Source organism: Cricetulus griseus, chromosome 3, assembly GCF_003668045.3.
Source record: "Cricetulus griseus strain 17A/GY chromosome 3, alternate assembly CriGri-PICRH-1.0, whole genome shotgun sequence".
Classification (NCBI taxonomy): domain Eukaryota; kingdom Metazoa; phylum Chordata; class Mammalia; order Rodentia; family Cricetidae; genus Cricetulus; species Cricetulus griseus.
The window spans coordinates 15109979-15127543 of NC_048596.1; the positions used below are offsets into that span (position 1 = coordinate 15109979).

Here is a 17565-nt window from a genome sequence, read left to right on the forward strand (position 1 = left end):
TTATTTCCCTCATCTTAAAGATGAAGAAATGGAAACCCAGAGACCTTAAGTAACAAACCCGAGCCACACATGTGTACATAAAAGCTGAAGCAACATCTCAGTCTTCTGACACCAGCTAAAACATTACCAGAGTTAAAAATTCTCCCACCTCACTGCGCGGTGGTGGTGCAAGCCTTTGATTCCAGCACTCTGGAGGCAGAGGCAGGCGATCTCTGTGAGTTCAAGACCAGCCTGGTCTATAGAGTGAGTTCCAGGACAGCCAGAACTGTTACACAGAAACTCAGTCTTGAAAAACAAAAAGCAACAAACAAAACCCCAAACAAAAAGACCTTCCCACTTCAGACCCCCAGGCATCCACGTGAACGCTGAGAATATGGGCCGAGGGAGGTGGTTCAGTGGTTAAGAACATGTTCTGTTCCTGCAGAAGGACCTGGGTTTGGGTTCCCAGCACCCACATGGTGGCTCACAACAGCTTGCAACTCCAGTTCTAGGAAGTTGGATGCTCTCCCGAATTCATGTGGTAGACATACTCATGAAGGCTCACACACGTTTTAAAAAAGTCTGGACTGGAGAGATGGCTCAGTGGTTAAGAGCACTGACTGCTCTTCTAGAGGACCTGGGTTCAGTTCCCAGCACCCACACTGCAGCTCACAACTGTCTGTGACTCCAGTTCTAGGGGATCCAACACCCTCACATGCAGGCAAAACCCCAATGCACATAAAAAAATAAAAAAAATCATTAAAAATCTTTAAAAGCTGGCATAGACAGCACATGTCTGTAACTCTAGCACGGGGCAGGACAGGTGGATCCCTGGAGCTTGCTGGCCAGTCTAGCCAGCCGATCTGGGGGTTCAGTGAAAGATCCTGCCCCAAACAGTAAGTCAGAGAGGGATACAGGGAACGACGCTCAATGTCTAGCTCTAGCCTCTACACACACTCTCTCTCATCTCCCTCCCTCTCCCTCTCATACACAATTCCCCTCACTCCCTGACTTTATTAAACAAAGTCCGATTATGTAGACTACCCATGCAGCCTAGGCTGGCCTCAAATTTGCAATCCTCCTGCCTCTACCTCTCAGGCTCTGGGATATAGAACTGTGCCACTACACCAGGCTTCCCTGAGCTCTTAAAAGAGCCAAATCCCTGGAATACAAGGCCATGCTTCTCAAGAATTTTATCTTAAGAGCTGCTTCTAGAAAAATAGGTAGGGCCTCTCAGATTGGCGATTCACATTATGCTGGCATTTTGGACTGAGGACTACAGAGGGAAAATGAACTGGTTTCATTTTTTGTAAGCCAGCATTTTCCAACCTCTGACAAGAACTCCCTTTCCACAAACATCAAAATCCCCTGAGGCAGCGGGGATGCCCTCTGGGGACCGGAGGCCAGGTGCCACTCTAACAGGGCTCCGGGTTTTCCCTCCTGAGAGCTGCCCTGCCCAGCTGCTTCCTTCTAAGGCCATGCCAGCTGCACCTCATCACACTTCTCAAAGGTTAAGAGTAGGTCCGATCCACACTGAGTCCCTCACTCCCTAGCACATGCTCTTAAGGGACAATCAGCGTGTTCTCCGCTGTTCACCTCCAGCTCATGTAGACGCCAGGGAAGCTGACGTTTCCTCGGGCTTGCCTTTCAGGACAGTGTTGTTTGTTGTTTCTTTTTCTTTTCTTCTTTTGGTCTCTTTAATCCCAGGTGCCAGGATTAAAGGCTTGTGCCACCAGACCTAGCAAGTATAGTGTGTTTTACCCAGGCATGGGGCATAAGACTTTCCAAGGGCAGGGTAAGCTGTTAACAGCTCACATAACAGTATTTCTTTTTTTCTTTTGGTTTAGTTTTTTTTCTTTTCTTTTCTTTTTTTTTTTCTTTTTGAGATGGGACTCACCACTGTAGCCCACAGGCCTTGAACTCATAATCACCTTGGTTAACCTCTCCTGGTTTCCTGCTGCAGCTGCTGATTTCAGGTATGTGCCAAATGGTCCTACAAGGCCCACTACCAACTGCAGTACTTCAGGTTCCGCTCAGAGACAGCACTCATCCTTAGCTGCTTCTTGTGTCTTCCAATTTCAGTGTCTGTGCTGCCAGAGCCCACACGGCGGATTCTTCTGATTCTTCCTTGACTCTGTCACCTACCTACATTAGTCTCCCCCTCCCAGTGCTAGGGTCACAGGCATGAGCTTCCATGCCTGGCTATTCCTTGATGTGTGTTTTGAGTGCATGTACATGTAGGCAGGTCAGAGGTCATCGCTATTCATTAGTCTTATTTTTGAGATACCTCTCTCACTGAACCCAGAGCTTGCTGATTTGGCTAGAAGGGCTGCCTCTGGAAGTAAAGGTGTGTGAAGCATGACTCTTTTTTTAAGATTTATTTTATTTACAACTGTGTGAGTGGGTATAATATGCACACGGGTGCAAGTGCCTGAGGCCAGAAGAGGGCATCAAGCCTCTAGAGCTAGAGCTATGCAGTGCTGTGAGCCTTCCAACATGGGTGCTGGGAACTGAACTTGGGTCCTCTGGAAGAGCAGAGTGGGATCTTAACCACTGACCATCTTTCCAGCCACTTCCACCTTTTGATTTTATCTGACAAGGTCTTGCTATACAGTCCTGGAGGTCCTTGAACTCACTATGTATAGAAGGCTGACCTGCCTCGGCTTCCCATGGGCTGTAATTAAAGGTGTGTCCATCCTACCACACTTGGCCTAATTTTTAAAAATGCCTTACATTTTTATTGGAGTGTGTGTACACACATGTACACATGTGTGCAGGAGTCACAAAGTGCGGTGGAGGTCAGAAGACAACTTCCAACAGTTGGCTCCCTTTCCCCAACATGTGGACCCCCATAGATGGGACTCAGTTCACCTTAAGTTTTGAGACTGGGTCTTTCATTGAATCTGCAGCTCAGAGACATGGCTACAGTAGACAGGCAGCAGCTCCACCGGCCTCTGCTGCCCGGTGCTGGAGTTGCAGACATGTACTCCACCTGGCTCTCTCTCTCTCTCTCTCTCTTTCTCTCTCTTTTTAGTTTATTTTTTGTAATTTGTGTATTGAGGTATACATTTTTCCCCACCCCACCCCCACTCCCAATTTACTCTGGAGATCTTAGGGTCCTCTTTGTTACCTAGCTTCTCCGGGGTTGTGCTCTGCCAGGTTCTTACATGAGGGCCAGGAATCCGAATGCAGGTCCTCAGAGTCATTGGTAAGCACTTTACTGACTGGCCCATTGCCTACCCCGATATTCTAATTACATTTATTTATCTGTTGTATGTGTGTGCCCACATAAGGGGGTCAGAGGACAACTTCTAGTAGTCAGTTCTCTCAGTCTACCATGTGGGCTCTGTGGACTGAACTCATGAGTAAGCACCTTTATTTGCTGAGCCATTTCATCTCTCTCTCTCTCTCTCTCTCTCTCTCTCTCTCTCTCTCTCTCTCACACCACACACACACACACACACACACACACACACACACACACACACACACACACACGAGACAAGGTCTCACTGTCTATGTAACCCTCGCTGGCCTGGAGCTTGCTATTAAGACTAAGCTGGTCTCAAAGTCACAGAGATCACCTGCCTCACAATACGGTATCCTATGTTTTTTTTTGTTTTTTGTTTTTCGAGACAAGGTTCCTCTGTACTGCTTTGGGGTTGTCCTGGAACTCTCTCTATAGACCAGGGTGGCCTTGAACTCACAGGCCTGCCTCTGCCTCCAGAGTGCTGGGATTAAAGGCAAGAGCCACCTATATACTTTATTTTTAATTGCCAGCATTTCTCTTGTTGCTTTTTTTTTTCCCCTGAGACAGGGTTTCTTTGTGTAACCCTGGCTGTCCTGGAGCTCACTCAGTAGATCCGCCTGCCTCTACCTACCAAGTACTAGGATTAAAGGCATGTGCCACCAGAGCTCAGAAAATTTTTTGACATTTTATTTTTTTATTTTATGTGAAAAGGGTTTGGCTAACTGTGCACCATGTGTGTATAGTGCCAGAGGAAGGCACCAGATCCCCTGGGACTGGAGTTATAAACAGTTGTGAGTCACTATGAGGGTGCTGGAAATTGAACCTGGAGCCTCTGGAGGAGCAGCCAGTGCTCTTAACCAGAGAGCCATTTGTCTAGACTTCATAGCCAGCATCTCTCCTTTCCTTCTTTCCTTTCCTTTTCTTTCCTTTCCTTCTTCCTTCCTTCCCTCCTTTCGTTTTTTGAGCCTCAGTTTCTGTGTGTAGCCCTGGCTGTCCTGGAACTCACTCTGTAGACCAGGCTGGCCTCCCCAGCACTGGGATTAAAGGTGTGCACACCACCATTGCCTGGCAGCCAGAATTTCTTATTCAGGCCTAATCTATGGATTCCCCACCACGGAAGCGGAGCTTTGAGCTTTCTTCCATCCCACTCTCTTCTTCCTAAAGTAATTCCCTGGTACCTTGGTGTGGACTACAGTAAATGCTCCCATGATTGACTACATCAACAATTCTCACGGCCAAACCATGAAGTCTACTTTGACCAGCCAGAAGCAAGAAAGCAGCCTAGGGTGCGCAGTTCCCTGTAGAGAAGAGAAGCAGGGAGAAGAGAGACCAGGCTCCTTCCCTCCTCCCTCACACAATTCTGTATGTTCTTTGGATTTAATAATTCTATTTCTGTGATGCTAGAGATGGAACCCAGGGTCTTGCCAACTAACTTATGCTAGTCAGGTGCTATACTCCCCAGCTCAACTGGCTTAGTGCTTATGTATTTATGAGCTCTTAACTGCTGGGCCAGGGCCCCAGACTCCTTTCTCTTCCTTTCCTTTCCTTTCCTTTCCTTTCCTTCCTTCCTTCCTTTCTTTTTCTAAGACAGGGTTTCTCTGTGTAGCCTGGCTGTTCTGGAACTCTCTCTGCAGACCAGGCTGGCCTTGGACTCTGTCTTCTTGTCACTTGCCTTCTGTTCTTGCTGCACACTGTCATCTGGGTGCTCATCTGCAGCTCGGTCCTGACTCCGGCTGCCTCCTCATGTTGGAGCCCATGCTGGTTAAGTTAGGTTTGTTTTTGTCAACTTGACACAAGCTAGAGTCATCTGGGAAGAGGCTGGACTCTCAACTGAGAAAATGCCTCCCTCAGATTGGCCTGTGGGCATTTTCTTAATTAATGATTGATGGGGATGTGGGAGGGTCCAGGGTTGTATGAGAAAGCAGGCTGAACAAGCCTCGGTGGAGGGCAAGCTGATGAGCAGCACCCCTGCATGTCTCTGCCTTGACCTGTGTCCAGACTCCCGCAGTGACGGATTGTGACATCCAAGTGCAAGATGAAACAAACCCTTCCCAACCCAAGTCATTGCTTAGCAAAAGAAAGCAAACTAAGAGCGAGCCCCTCACACCTCACCTGTCATCCCCGCTCACAGTGAGGGGCTACATTAGCTGGTAGATTTCACTTGGTGGTTTAGTATGTTAACCCCTTCAAATGCTTTCCACTTGCCTGTACCTTCAAGGGTTTCCAGGGCAAGTAAAATGCCTCCCTCCTTCACTCTGTATTCATATGCAGATTTTCAGATTATCAGTTATTATGCTTTTTCACATTTTCTGTTTTACTTGCTAAATCATTATTTTTTCTTTTTCCTCCCTTTGGTTTTTTTGAGACAGGGTTTCTCTGTGTAGCCCCAGCTGTCCTAGAGCTCTGTCTGTAGACCAGTCTGGCCTTCAATTCACAGACTCTTTTTCTTTTGAAATTTTACAATTCTTTAAGACACTGACATCACATTTACTGTTATTATTTATCTAATTCTATGTGTACAGGTGTTTTGCCTGCAGGGATGGATGTCTGTGAGCCCCGTGCGTGCCTGGCGCCAGCAGAGACCAGATGGGAGCATCAGATCCCCTAGAATTAGAGTAACAGAGGGTTGTGAGTCACCATGTGGGGCTGAGAAACAAACCTAGGTTTTCTACAAGAGTAACACATGATCTTAACCACTGAGCCATTCCTCCAGCCCTCTACATTTCTGTATGTGTTATATATGTATAGGCATACACAAACCACAGCATGTATGTTGATCAGAGGACAACTTGTAGGAGTCAGTTCTCTCCTTCTACTGTGTGGATCCCAGGGATCCAACTCAGGAAATCAGGCCTTACTTGCTGAACTATCTCATTAGTATTGTTATTACACTCATTTATTTTGGGGTTTTTCTAGACAAGGTTTTTTATGTAACAGCCCTGGCTGCCCTGGAACTTGCTCTGTAGACCAGGATGGCCTCAAACTCAGAGATCCTCTTGCCTCTGCCTCCTGCGTGCTGGGATTAAAGGTGTGTGCCACCACCGCCTGATAATTGTTTATTAGTTTTTTGAGACAGGGTCTCTCTATGTAACCCTATGTCCTGGAACTTCCATGCCCTGGCTTGACTCGCTACTTATAAAACCTGGGCAAGAACATTCTAACATGTGAAGTGGGGCCAGCAGAAGCCCCACACAGGTGACAGGTAATAACTACCTACTCAGCCTCAAGAACTAACTGTCCAGCCCAGGGTTCTGCTGGTGTATGGAATGCTTTATACTTGATCTTTGCACAAAGACCTTAGCAATTCAGAAATGGACCTAATTCTTCCATTCACTTAGTCTTTACCACCTGTCTAAATAACACGTTCTATATTTATATCTCTCACTGTACAAGGCGGCTTTTCACATATCCTAGCACACCCTTTCCTTCCAGAGTCAAGATGAGACTCCTGATTCCCAGTCCTGGGTGGGTTACGGCACACACTCAGTCACCCTGCCCACACTGCCGGTGGCAGAACCTAATCTGTGTTTCTCCCCAGTCTGAAAAGGTCTTGACTTCTCCACATTCATGGAGCACCAGCAAGTTTCTATCCATGGCAATGGGGGAGGGAGGGAAGAAGAAGAACCAAGCAGTTGAAATTCCTGTTAGCCACAGTCCTCGTCCTGTGACAGTCATGACGTCTGCACTGGCCACATGACTCGAGACCTTCTCCTTGGGGACACCTGGAAGCAGGACATCAGTCTTGGCAACAAATCAGGAGTGAAGTACAATTGGCTGGCAGAGCACAGCCCCACCTCTGGCTTCGCTTTTTGCCTGGGAGATTATTCCTATTGCTTTCTGATTGCTGATGCTCTGAATTCTCAGAGAAAGAGCCACTTGTCAGTCTCCCTTCAGGGCAGGATTGGGAAAGGGCGTGAGGCAGAGGGAAGCACAGGGTTGTGGGTCACAGTCACGCTGACAAGTTTCCTGATAGGATGAGATCAGCAATACAAGACCACCCAGTATTGTTGGGAAGCACCAACAAGCACACGGTGAAAGGTGACAATTAGAGAGGCCACCCCACATACGGAGCATGGAGGAGAGACGGCAGTGCAGAGGCAGACAGGACGAGACTGTGACAGTGGCACTGAGCGCTGGAAGACTCTATAACCACCCATCAACAGCTATGGGTACCTGCAACTCCATCCTAGTCTGACCCCTCTGGCCTGGGAGGTAAGACTAGGACCCCTGTGATCTTAGGTGAGCCTGCTCTAGCCCGAGACCCTGAGTCATTTCCTTTCTTCACCTCTCCCCTTTGAACCTTCCTTTTCCCTTCCCTGCAGAAACAACTCACGCTGAAGGGTTGGGTGACACAGAGGGTCAAGGATGGAGGATAAAAATACTTTTGATTGTGCAACTAGAGAGAGGGGTGCAGGGTGTGCACCTCGATTCAAGGCACCAGCCAGGAACCTTGAATAATGGCCACAGCTTTGTCTCTTTGGAGAAGTAGACCAAAGACGGGAGTCAAAACATAAGTTGACCCGTGTCAGATTTGGGGGACCTGTGCCCTTTACCCTTTCGAGTGTTTTCTGAGAATGGCTATAGACATTTAGCATGACAACCTAGTTCACATAAGGGACTCAGAAGAAAGACTCTGGTCCAGAAAGCAGTGAGCAGAGAGGCTCTGGTGTTTCCTACTGTCAGCTCTTGGGAGCCTGGTGGAGGCCCTGAGAGCAGGATTCTTTCTTTCTGGGCTTGGTCTCCAGTGCAAAAGGCTGTACTCTGCCAGTATGGGAACTGTGAGTGAAGCCACCGTGACAGAGTGGCTCCAGGCTGTCTACTGCCCTAACACACAACCCTGACAGCAGGGTCATCTAAATCTGTCCTATGTGCAAAGTGGCACCACAGCTACCCTTCCTGGGAGGTAACTCACCTTCCTTCACCCAAATCCACTGGCAAGGCAGATGAAAACCAGAGAGCTAATTATACTTCACAGGCCCCATAGGCTGAGCAAAACAAAACAGTTTTCTCTAAAGGACTCCCCAGCTAGGTCACAAACTACTCAAAATGGGAGTCAGAGGCAGCAAAGTCACCCTGTCCCAAGGCCAAACAAATGAGAGCAGAGACTTTTACAGCTTTTACCTGTAATCCCACTACACAGGAGGCCTGGGCTATTGGCTACTGTGAGTTCCATGCCAACCTGGGCTACAGAGACAGACTCCATCTTAAGCAGAAAGAAAGAAGAGAAAGAAGAAAGGGAGGGAGAGATGTGTACATGCCTGGGTCTGTGTTTCTGGGAACCTTACAGATGGACTGTCACAGCATGAGAATTCATGCTATGAAGCCACCACTCTCTGGGAAACTAAGGGGAGGAGGGAGCACCCGTATAAACTTCTGTTGCTAGTCTAGACCAATAGGGACCTGGCTGAGCAGTAACGTTACGTTTGCCTTTGAGAGGCCCCCCTGACTACCCAAGAGCCCTCTTTCTCCAACACACCCATGAACACACATGATGCCTGCCCCTCTTTGAGAAGATGCAAGACCCAGAGGGTTCTTGTGGAACCCCCTCCTCAGTGAGTGAGTCACCAGCTAAGTGAGGCACAGGGCACTGGAGGAAGTTTACAGAAACAGACCGTCCCATGCATACACTTGACCACACATGCCCGCCTGCCACCATCACAATGGAGAGGCTGGGAGCTAATGCCAGAGTCTGGCTGACCAGGGACCTCAGATAGAGAGGCCGTCCAGTGACTCCCACCCTGGATCCCAACCAGTGCTGGCAGGCACAGCTCTAGGCCAGGCTGTCTCATGTGGCACAAAGGGCTGCTTCCCAAACTCACCCGAGCAGGCAGTGGGAAGGGAGGCGCCGGCAAGCCCAAGGAGGCTTTTCTCAACTGATCATCTTGGGAAAAGGCAGATACAAATTTCATGGCTGGAATGCAAGCGTTGTGAAATGCTGAAGACGCCCCAAAGAGGGCCCAGGGTGCTCCTTCCAGGAAGCAGTGGGAGGAGGGCTGGCGGCCATGGGTGGGAGAACAGGTTACCCAGAGGGGCAGCCTTCTGGGAAGCAGGAGCTGGGGCCTTCAGAAAGAAAGAAGTCCCCTGCTCCTGAGGTGGGAGAAGAGCCTGAGATAGGGTTATGTTTGTTTCTGAAAACAAGGCCTGTTTCAGAAAGTAATTCTGCTATAAACGAGCCAGTAATGACAGAGCTCATTATTTCTAGAATCACCAGGGCTAATGAGAGGTCCTCCTTACAGTTAAATAAACCCAGTCATCTTCTAACACGGGCCCAGCTTGTCCTCAGGGTCATGTGAGAGCTTGTCCCTAGTCATGCTACAACCAGCTAGTTACACGAGTTCCCCAGGTGAGATCATTATTATCTCAGAGGCATGGCCTGCAGGTCCTCAGAGGGTCCCTGAGCACAGGGCAAGGAAGCCCACAGCTGTTGAGATGGCCTTAAACTACTTATCAGCTCCCTATATCTCAAGTGTTTCTTCTGGAAAAGGAAAATATACAAGATTATTTACTTCATACAGTGCTATGAGGATGAATTAAATTGATGTTGGTATGAACTGTTGGCTGTTATGGATGCATGAAATTAGCAAGGGCCCAGTTCCCCAAGTAGGGCAGACCCAGTCGCTGATGCCCAGGCCTCATCAGCTGTTCTAAGCTGATCCATCTCTGTAACCTCCTAGATCACATCCAGACCCACAAAGACCCACGCATCCGAGCTGCCCAGACCAAAGTCCTGACCAAGGGGAAACTGGACAGGCAGACAAAATAGGGCCCCTGCTGTGATGGCAGCTCTCCCGTGGGAGAAGGACAAGTACTGGTGCCAGCACATTTGGGATTGGCTTTCTCTGTCACCATCTTTATGGTGAGTCTGAAATGAGGTCAGGTCCCAGAGTGGGCAGCACAGATATTACAATGGTGCTTGCTAATCTCCTCTGAGCTGGCCATTGTCGAGCCTGAGACAACAGAACGAGGCTCCGGGAGAGCTGAGAGCAAGCCGCAGAACAGTCTTAGTAGACCATTGCTCGACTGCTTGTTAACAAACTGGTAACCAGGACCAAGAACCTCGGGAGAGGTTCTGACCCCTCCAGATGCCAGGCTTCAGCTCTTTGGGGACCTGACTGGGTACTGGAGCTGCAGGGAGGGCAGAAGACTCCAGAGGGCTCACACCTCTGGTTTCTTCTCACCCATCCCTGCATAACAGCCAATGGAGGGCAAAGAGTGGGGGCAAAGGGGACAGCCTTCTGCCAGTGCCCAGCTCCATGGTCTTACTGCCCAGCTGTGGTGTCTACAGGAACTGAGAGTCTGGTGTGCGCCCCTTGCAGTGTCTAGGGGAGCAATAGTCAGACATATAAACAAGAAAGGGAGGACGATATCAGGCGTGTCTCAGGTCAAAGTGGGGCAGCAAGGGGCACATTTCTGGCAAACTACTCAAGGCTACAAGCCCACTAGAACTTCAGGCCTGCCACCGGTGCCAGGGAGGAGTACAGCCCTGGGTCAGGGTCCAGACTGCAGCTTTTGGAAAGCTTCCAGATGACACAGCTTGGCCATCTGCTACTGCCACAGCAAAACCCAATGACCTAAGAAAGCCACTGGCTTGCAGCAAAGGGGTGCTGGGTGGCAATGGAAGCCTCTCCATGCCGATAGAGAGAGCTCAATTCTAGCTTCTGGTTGGCGGGGGCACTACGTAAGCCGCAATGGAGCGAAGTGCCCAGAGTCACCCTCTTGACACCATAATTTGCTCCCAAGATGCATCCTTGGTGTTAAGCATCCAGGCCCCCCTACCTCAGTCCCTTGGGCAGTTTCCCATGCTAGGTTCCGTTCTAGGGCCCATCCCTGAAGCTCTCTCTTGAAGACATGCGGCCCACTTCAGATGGTGACGCGTTTTCCTGCAGAATGTTGTCACTCATCTTTCCGGGGACCATGGATCACCAACTAGAGCCTGACTCCAAAGCTGTGGTCATTTCCAACAAATTGTAGGTGCAGTCCAACTGCACGCGCCATGAACAGTTCACTGTTTCATTCATGTTCCCCCAAAGGAAGGCCTGTGCATCCCAGATGACCCCAGGGCTTGAGGTTGCCACAAAGCAAGCTTACAGTAACCACTTCTTAGAAGACAGGCGGATCACCCTAGTCCTGCAGGATTAGCCCAGCTCCGTTTTCACCTAAGGCCCAACAATTTCCTCACGAGCAGGCAAGGTTCCTGCTGTGAGGGGCTCTGCACCTAGGCATCCAGGCCAGATGAGAAGGGCTTCCAACTCTGGCCTTGTTCTCCACCAGCCTCCTAACAGAGGAAGAGGTGGGCAGGAGGCAGATCTGTCTCCTGGGGTTGGCTGCTTTCTCCCAAGGACTACGGGACCCTGAGACAGGCAGCAGAGGCCTGCTAAGGACTTCCCTTCCCTTCTGTGGGCCCCAGGAAAGGCAGGCAGGAAGAAGGGCCTCAGCAGCAGGCATGCAGTACAGGGCCAGCCAGACAAGGAGGTCCCTGGGGTTGCAGCTATCAGCCAGAGCCCAGGCTCCAGGAAGGAAGGAAGGGCAACTCTGACGGAGGGGGAGATAAGGAGGGACCGGCTGAGCACAATGGGCTCCCACAAGGCTGAGAGGCCCCCAGTCAGATTTGCCCTGACCTGGGCTCTCTTCTGTTACACAGCCCATGTAAATATTTACTGCTGTTTATACTCACGGTCTGCAGAGTCCCCTTTGAGGTCCTTTCCTACAATCCACAGGTCTTTGTGCCCTGGACCGGAGCTGCCCTTAAACCCAGAGACCCTGGGTCCCTTCAGCTAGAGCCATGTGCATTGTTCTCTCTCATGCAATCCCCAGGTTTGACCCCTCAGGAAAAATACCATCCTCTTGTCCTAGCCCTGCAACACAACACTTACGGGGGCCGATCATGGGTGAGGCCATTCTGTCGCTGAGGGTTGATTGGTGGAAGGACAGGTTTGCTGTTGATCTCGAGCCCTCGTCTCAGGGTCTCCCGGATCTGCTCTGTGTCTGCAATGATAGAGCCCCATTGTTGCCTGGTGACCCTCTGGACTCTCAGCAACCCTTCCTCCCAGCCTCTTCTAGAGCCTAGGACAACAGTATGCTGGTGACACCAGTAATCCTCGCTCTAGGTGGCTGAGAGAGGAGTTTGACAAGTTTGAGACTCACTCGCCTGGGCTACACACAATAAGATCCCTACCTAACAAAGGAAGAAAAGAAAAGGTGGGCTGGTAGTACTAGGGGGAAAGATACCACCATCTCTGCTATGTGACCTGCTATTGTTAAACGAATTTATAAAAAGAAAAGCTAAAAACAACAGTGCTGGGCATGGCGGTGCATGGCTACACTCCCAGCACTAGGGAGTTTGAGGCAGGAAATTAGAAGCCAGCCTATGCCACACAGAGAGAAAGAGCTTGTCTGAAAAATAAACAAACAATAAATAAAATAGCAATGATGACTGCAGCTGTGGACAAGATTGCCAACATCTCCTTAAGTTACCCTTTGTCAAAAGAAACCGGGTGTGAACTCCTCTGACTCCTGCAGCAAAGAAGAGTTTAAGTTGTCCTTTCAGAAATCTTTCTATGAGCATCCTCACACATGGCGTGGAGTGTGCAGGTACAGCTCCATGGCAGGGTCTGTGCTTAGCTTCTACCCCCAGCACCAAAAAGAAAGAAAGAAAAAAAAAAAGAAAACCAGTGTAGTCCTTCTGGAAACCCAACACCGTGGAGGTGGGAAGCAGGAGGAGCAGGAATTCAAGGCCATCCTTGGCTACATAGTAAGTTGGAGGCCAGCCTAGGCTACATGAGACCCTGTCTCAAAAGCAATCAAAGTCAGGTATTTCACTCAGGGATGAAGGCATCTCATTCTTCAATAGGCATTAGAAGACAGAAGAACTAAGAAAGGAAGGAGACAAAAATCTCCCGCATACATGGATGTAAATGGCTGCTTTTCCTTTGGCATTAGCTAGGGACAGCCTTAGCAAAAAACCACAAGTGCTTTTGTAGCCAAAACCAGCATGGGGAGCGTCCAACAGGAGAGCCACATCCTCCTTGTCCAAGATCTTCCCCGGAGGCAGTGGCAACAGGGCGCCATGCCACCGCCTCTTGAACTACAATGTAGGGCAGTGCGGGGGCTCACACTCAGGCCACTCTCATTAAAAGCCTAGGCAGGCCCAAGGAGAGAGATCCACAGGCTTGGCTTGACATGGCCGTTAGGAGGAGCCAGGATCGGTGTCAGTGCTGTGGGCAGTGGACATTTGCTGTCATGTCTTCAGGTGGACTGTGGACTTTTTCTGTTAACTGTTCCATGGCTCTCACGAACATACATGGCCTCAGATTCCAAGGGGCAGGGTATACACACAGTTCCCACGGATGTGTTCGAAACACACACAGATAACAGCTACAAACAGGCCAAATTAGCTCATATGTTCAACCCACTGGAAAAATTCATTTGTCAGAAAATAAACCAGAGTGGACTGTTTGGTTAAAGATTTGTCCAGGGAGCCTGAAAGGCAAGGGGGGAAGGCAGGGGAAGGCCCCAACCTTTGCCAGAGAGCCTCCGGGGCTGTGTGCCGATGCAGATGCTCCGGCTATCCTCATCGTCCTCGGGAGGTCGGCTGAGGTCATCCCAGGCACACTTGGCACTGACACCGCTCAGGTTAGAACCATCTGTCTCGATGCCTTTGTCAACTCTCTCCTGCTTGAAAAGAACCAAAGAGTCAGAGTTCCCTCAGAGAACTGGTGGCCCAAGGATACCACCACCCACCCACCCACCCAGCCACTATTCTTCTAGTGTTGGCTGTGTAGACGCTGAGTGTGGACAGCTGCTGTAAGACCAGGGTCTCTTTGACCTTGTTCTCTGACTCTATGCACAGTGGCTTCTGCCAGCCCCTGGACTCCTCTGGGGAACGGGATTAAGGGAAGCCAGGAGAAATGAAGGCACCATGGATGCTTCCTTCCCATCAACCCCCATTACCACGGCCTTTGTGGCTCTTCTAGTCCTGAGAGCCCTCAGAGCTGATTAGCTGAGATATGATCTGCTTTTCTCAGGAAAGGCATGAAGTCTTCCCCTCTTCCTGATCCAACAATGGCCATTGCCCACCTACCTACAGGAGTTAGGGTGTGAGCCTGCCTGCCGGGACTTGGGAACCCATACCTGCAGTTCCTCATTATAACAGCTAGAGGGGGCCATCGTTCCAGAGCAGACGTGCTCTCTGTCCATAGGTGCCAGCTAACTTTGGCAAAGGGTTTTGGATAGGGTCCTTTTCTACTTCTGAGGCTGAGATGGGGGTCTGGAGGGCAGTGACTGTTGTACACTTCCCCCAGAGACCCTGCCTTTGTGTAGACATTGGCACTGCTAAGTCTAAACTTTCTCCAAATGGCCTCAAGGAAGAGCTGTGCTCAAAACATCCCAGGTTTTCTGGTAAAACATAGTTCTGTGGTGCTGGGCTCTGGATCAAAGGTCATCTGGTAGACTTTAGCACCCTTGTCCATAAACAGCCATGTAGGTCAAGTAAACCTGTGACTATGCACCTCAAAAACAAAACAAAACAAAACTAAAAAAGCTCACACTTCCCTGTGCCAGCCGGTCCCTGTCCAGGGCTGCCAGACAAGGACATTGTTCTTATGCCTTGGTCACAGGAGGCCTCCTCCCTATAAGTCACCCTTTCTTCTCTCTCCTGGTGCTGTCCTCGGCCTGGGTGAGGCTGGAGGCAGGCAGGCCACAGCTCTAGGCGCTCTATGCCTAAGTAAAGGTGGGCAGGAGCAGGTCTGCCAGGGGAGAGCATGAGTTTTCCTGCCAACCACTGCCCTGTCCATAGGTGCCAGAAAGGCACAAGCAAATAGTACTGATAATGGGGCCACAGGAAAACAAGCTACATTTTCTCCCATTGGCTTCTTGCTTGAAGGTAATGACCATAGGGTGTTATGGATCCTGCTGGCTGGGGTCTCAAGAGAGCCTTGGGTAGTTTTTGGCACTCATGACAGGAGCCAAACAAGAGTCCACAGTGCCGCATGCTGGATCCCAGTGTGGCTGCAGAAGGAGGGCTTAGGGATGGAGCTGTCATGACTTCTGGCTTTTGCATAAGCAGAAGCTACAAAGAAAGTAAGTTCAAAGTAGAGATAACAAAAGATCCTGGCAGCAGTGTGAGCATTTCAGGGTTAAAGGTACCCAGAGAGTGGAGGAGCCTCATCTGTGAATGAAGAGGACATGAACCCAAAAGCTCACAGGTCAGCAGCAACCAACTTCAGGGGCTGCAGGCTACATGTCTCTCTTCACCTGCCTAGTCGCTGCTGTGGCCTGAGGGAGCCTTGCAGAAGCTGGGAAGTTCAGAGATGGCCGTGACCTGCCTCTGATGGCACGGTGAGCAGAGAGAGCCAAACACAAGGCAGACATGTGCTCTGCTGCCCCTACACAGGGTGCAAGAAATGCAGCAATGCTCTGTGGCTTCCAAAATCCAGTGGGTGCCAAACAAGCATCTCGAGTTCTCAAGCAGCAAAGGTGACAGTGACACTGTCCAGGCAGCCACAGTGGGGTCTAAAGACTCCTTTACAATGACAGGGTCATTAGACCACTCAGCACTCACCCTGCAGCTGGGCTGAGGGGTCAACATAGCCCGTGCTGCAGTCAGACACAGGGAGGGTGGCTCCCTGAAAAAACGTGTGCTAAGAAGGGGGAGGAGGGAAAGGAACACAGGGCAAGGAGACAATACTCCTTGATTACCTTCCTTTGGTGGTGGTAGTCTAATTTTGATACATAATTTACGTACACTAAAATCCATTCTTTTAAAATGCACACAGACATTTAAAAGTACAGGCTTGCTTTTCTGGGCTGGAATCTGTTTTCTTATATGGGGTATTCAGGGAACACATTCTAGACCATGCCATATTTCTACTGGCTCACACACAAAGCTCCTCCTTTTTCTCGGGATGGAAGCCAGTGGTTATCTGGAAGTGTGTGCTAGCAAGGTTTTCCTCACTCAAGACATACTTGCAGGTGTGGATCGATCTCAAATATGGTTTCTCCCCTCCGCATGTCAGTTATCAGCCAGGGACCACCGGCACTGTGGACAAGGAGAGACAGAGGTACCTGAGGGTCTGGACTGATCATTAGTCAGCAGCTTTCCTATTTGCTGTCCCACCCAGAACACACAGGACACTGTTAGTGGTCAGGGACCATAGAGAAATGAGTGTTCCAACAGCAAAGCAAAGGACCCTTCAGGTGGGATGGAGGGAGGACACCCACCCCCAAGACCCAGGGGTCCAGGCCTCCACCTTACAGGGACGTATACTCACACAGGCACTGTTCTCAGCAGTTCCAGGATGCCCTGCCCATTCCACTGCTGGGCCGAGTGTAGCTCCTCAGTGCAGACACCGACGATCTGCGGCCCAGGACAAGACGCCATTGTGTTTTAATGGCCATCCCTCCTGGATGTCTAGCTACCCAGGCTCTCTCAGGCGCATCTCAAGGAGGGGGCACACAGGCAAAGTTTGTGTTTCTAGGCTGGTGGCTCCCTTAGGAGGTGCTACCTAGTTGGGAGGTTCCTGTGCCCACAGACAGGCACCAAGACCTGACCAGGTATCTAGTGGCACAGAGCCTAGCTCTTGGCTGTAGAAGAAACGAGGGGCAGCTTGAGCCACAGCATGGCAGGGCCTCCCTCAGGCCAGGTATTTAGAGGCAGGGGGTGGTCAGGCAGCTGTTCCTGCAATAGCTGTATCTGTATAAATCTCTAGGATACCAGTTGAACCTTCACCTAGCCCTCATTAGATGCTGCAAGCAAGCATGGGCAGCAGCTGGGGAGAGTCACACCCACTGGGGAACGGTAACCCTGGAGCTGGATGTCGCTCTTGCCCCTGCCATTGCAGACGGTGGAATCGTCTCATCTGCATTTAGACAGACCATCATGGGGGAAGAGAAGACCACCCTGCCATTGCAGACGGTGGAATCGTCTCATCTGCATTCAGACAGACCATCATGGGGAAGAGAAGACCAAGAGGAGCCTTCTGCCCGGCCACTTCCCCTCTCCAAGTCCACCTGTGTTCTAGACTCTCCCCACAAGGATGAAATGTCTGAAGCTCTCGCAGCATCTCACCTGCAGGAAGGTAACTACCCCAAAAGGGGTCTGCACAGGCTGCATCTGTGGGTCTTCCGTCAGCAGCATGTGCTGAATTCTTGACTCACTGTTATCCAAAGGGCTGTGCCAAGACACATGGTCCCCGCTACAGAAGGTGTTCTCTGTGGAAAGACAGGAGGATCCTCAGCACTTGGATCCAGACCTGGAATCTGCCCTGAGACTCAGAAGCTCAGGTCGGGAGGCCCTGCAGCCTCCTAGAACAGCTGGATGCACTCCTGGGAGACTCCCC

The 17565-nt window shown here is 50.3% G+C and overlaps 1 protein-coding gene across 9 annotated transcripts in view; it reads right to left on the bottom strand.

The window, feature by feature from the left end:
- Nucleotides 1–17565, bottom strand: part of Sufu (SUFU negative regulator of hedgehog signaling) — a 113469-nt gene that overhangs the window by 21390 nt on the left and 74514 nt on the right. For 6 of the 9 annotated variants that reach the window (XR_003483680.2, XM_027407123.2, XM_027407126.2 and 3 more), the window contains 5 exons: nucleotides 17295–17437; nucleotides 16498–16583; nucleotides 16193–16265; nucleotides 13747–13903; nucleotides 12103–12214 (listed from right to left, as the gene is read on the bottom strand). Coding sequence is in view for 8 of the 9 variants with exons in the window: in XM_027407123.2 (XP_027262924.1) it covers nucleotides 12103–12214; nucleotides 13747–13903; nucleotides 16193–16265; nucleotides 16498–16583; nucleotides 17295–17437 (571 nt within the window). In the remaining variant the exon portion in view is untranslated. The remainder of the gene's footprint in view (nucleotides 1–12102; nucleotides 12215–13746; nucleotides 13904–16192; nucleotides 16266–16497; nucleotides 16584–17294; nucleotides 17438–17565) is intronic. The other 3 variants (XM_027407127.2, XM_027407122.2, XM_027407125.2) reach the window with 1 other exon arrangement.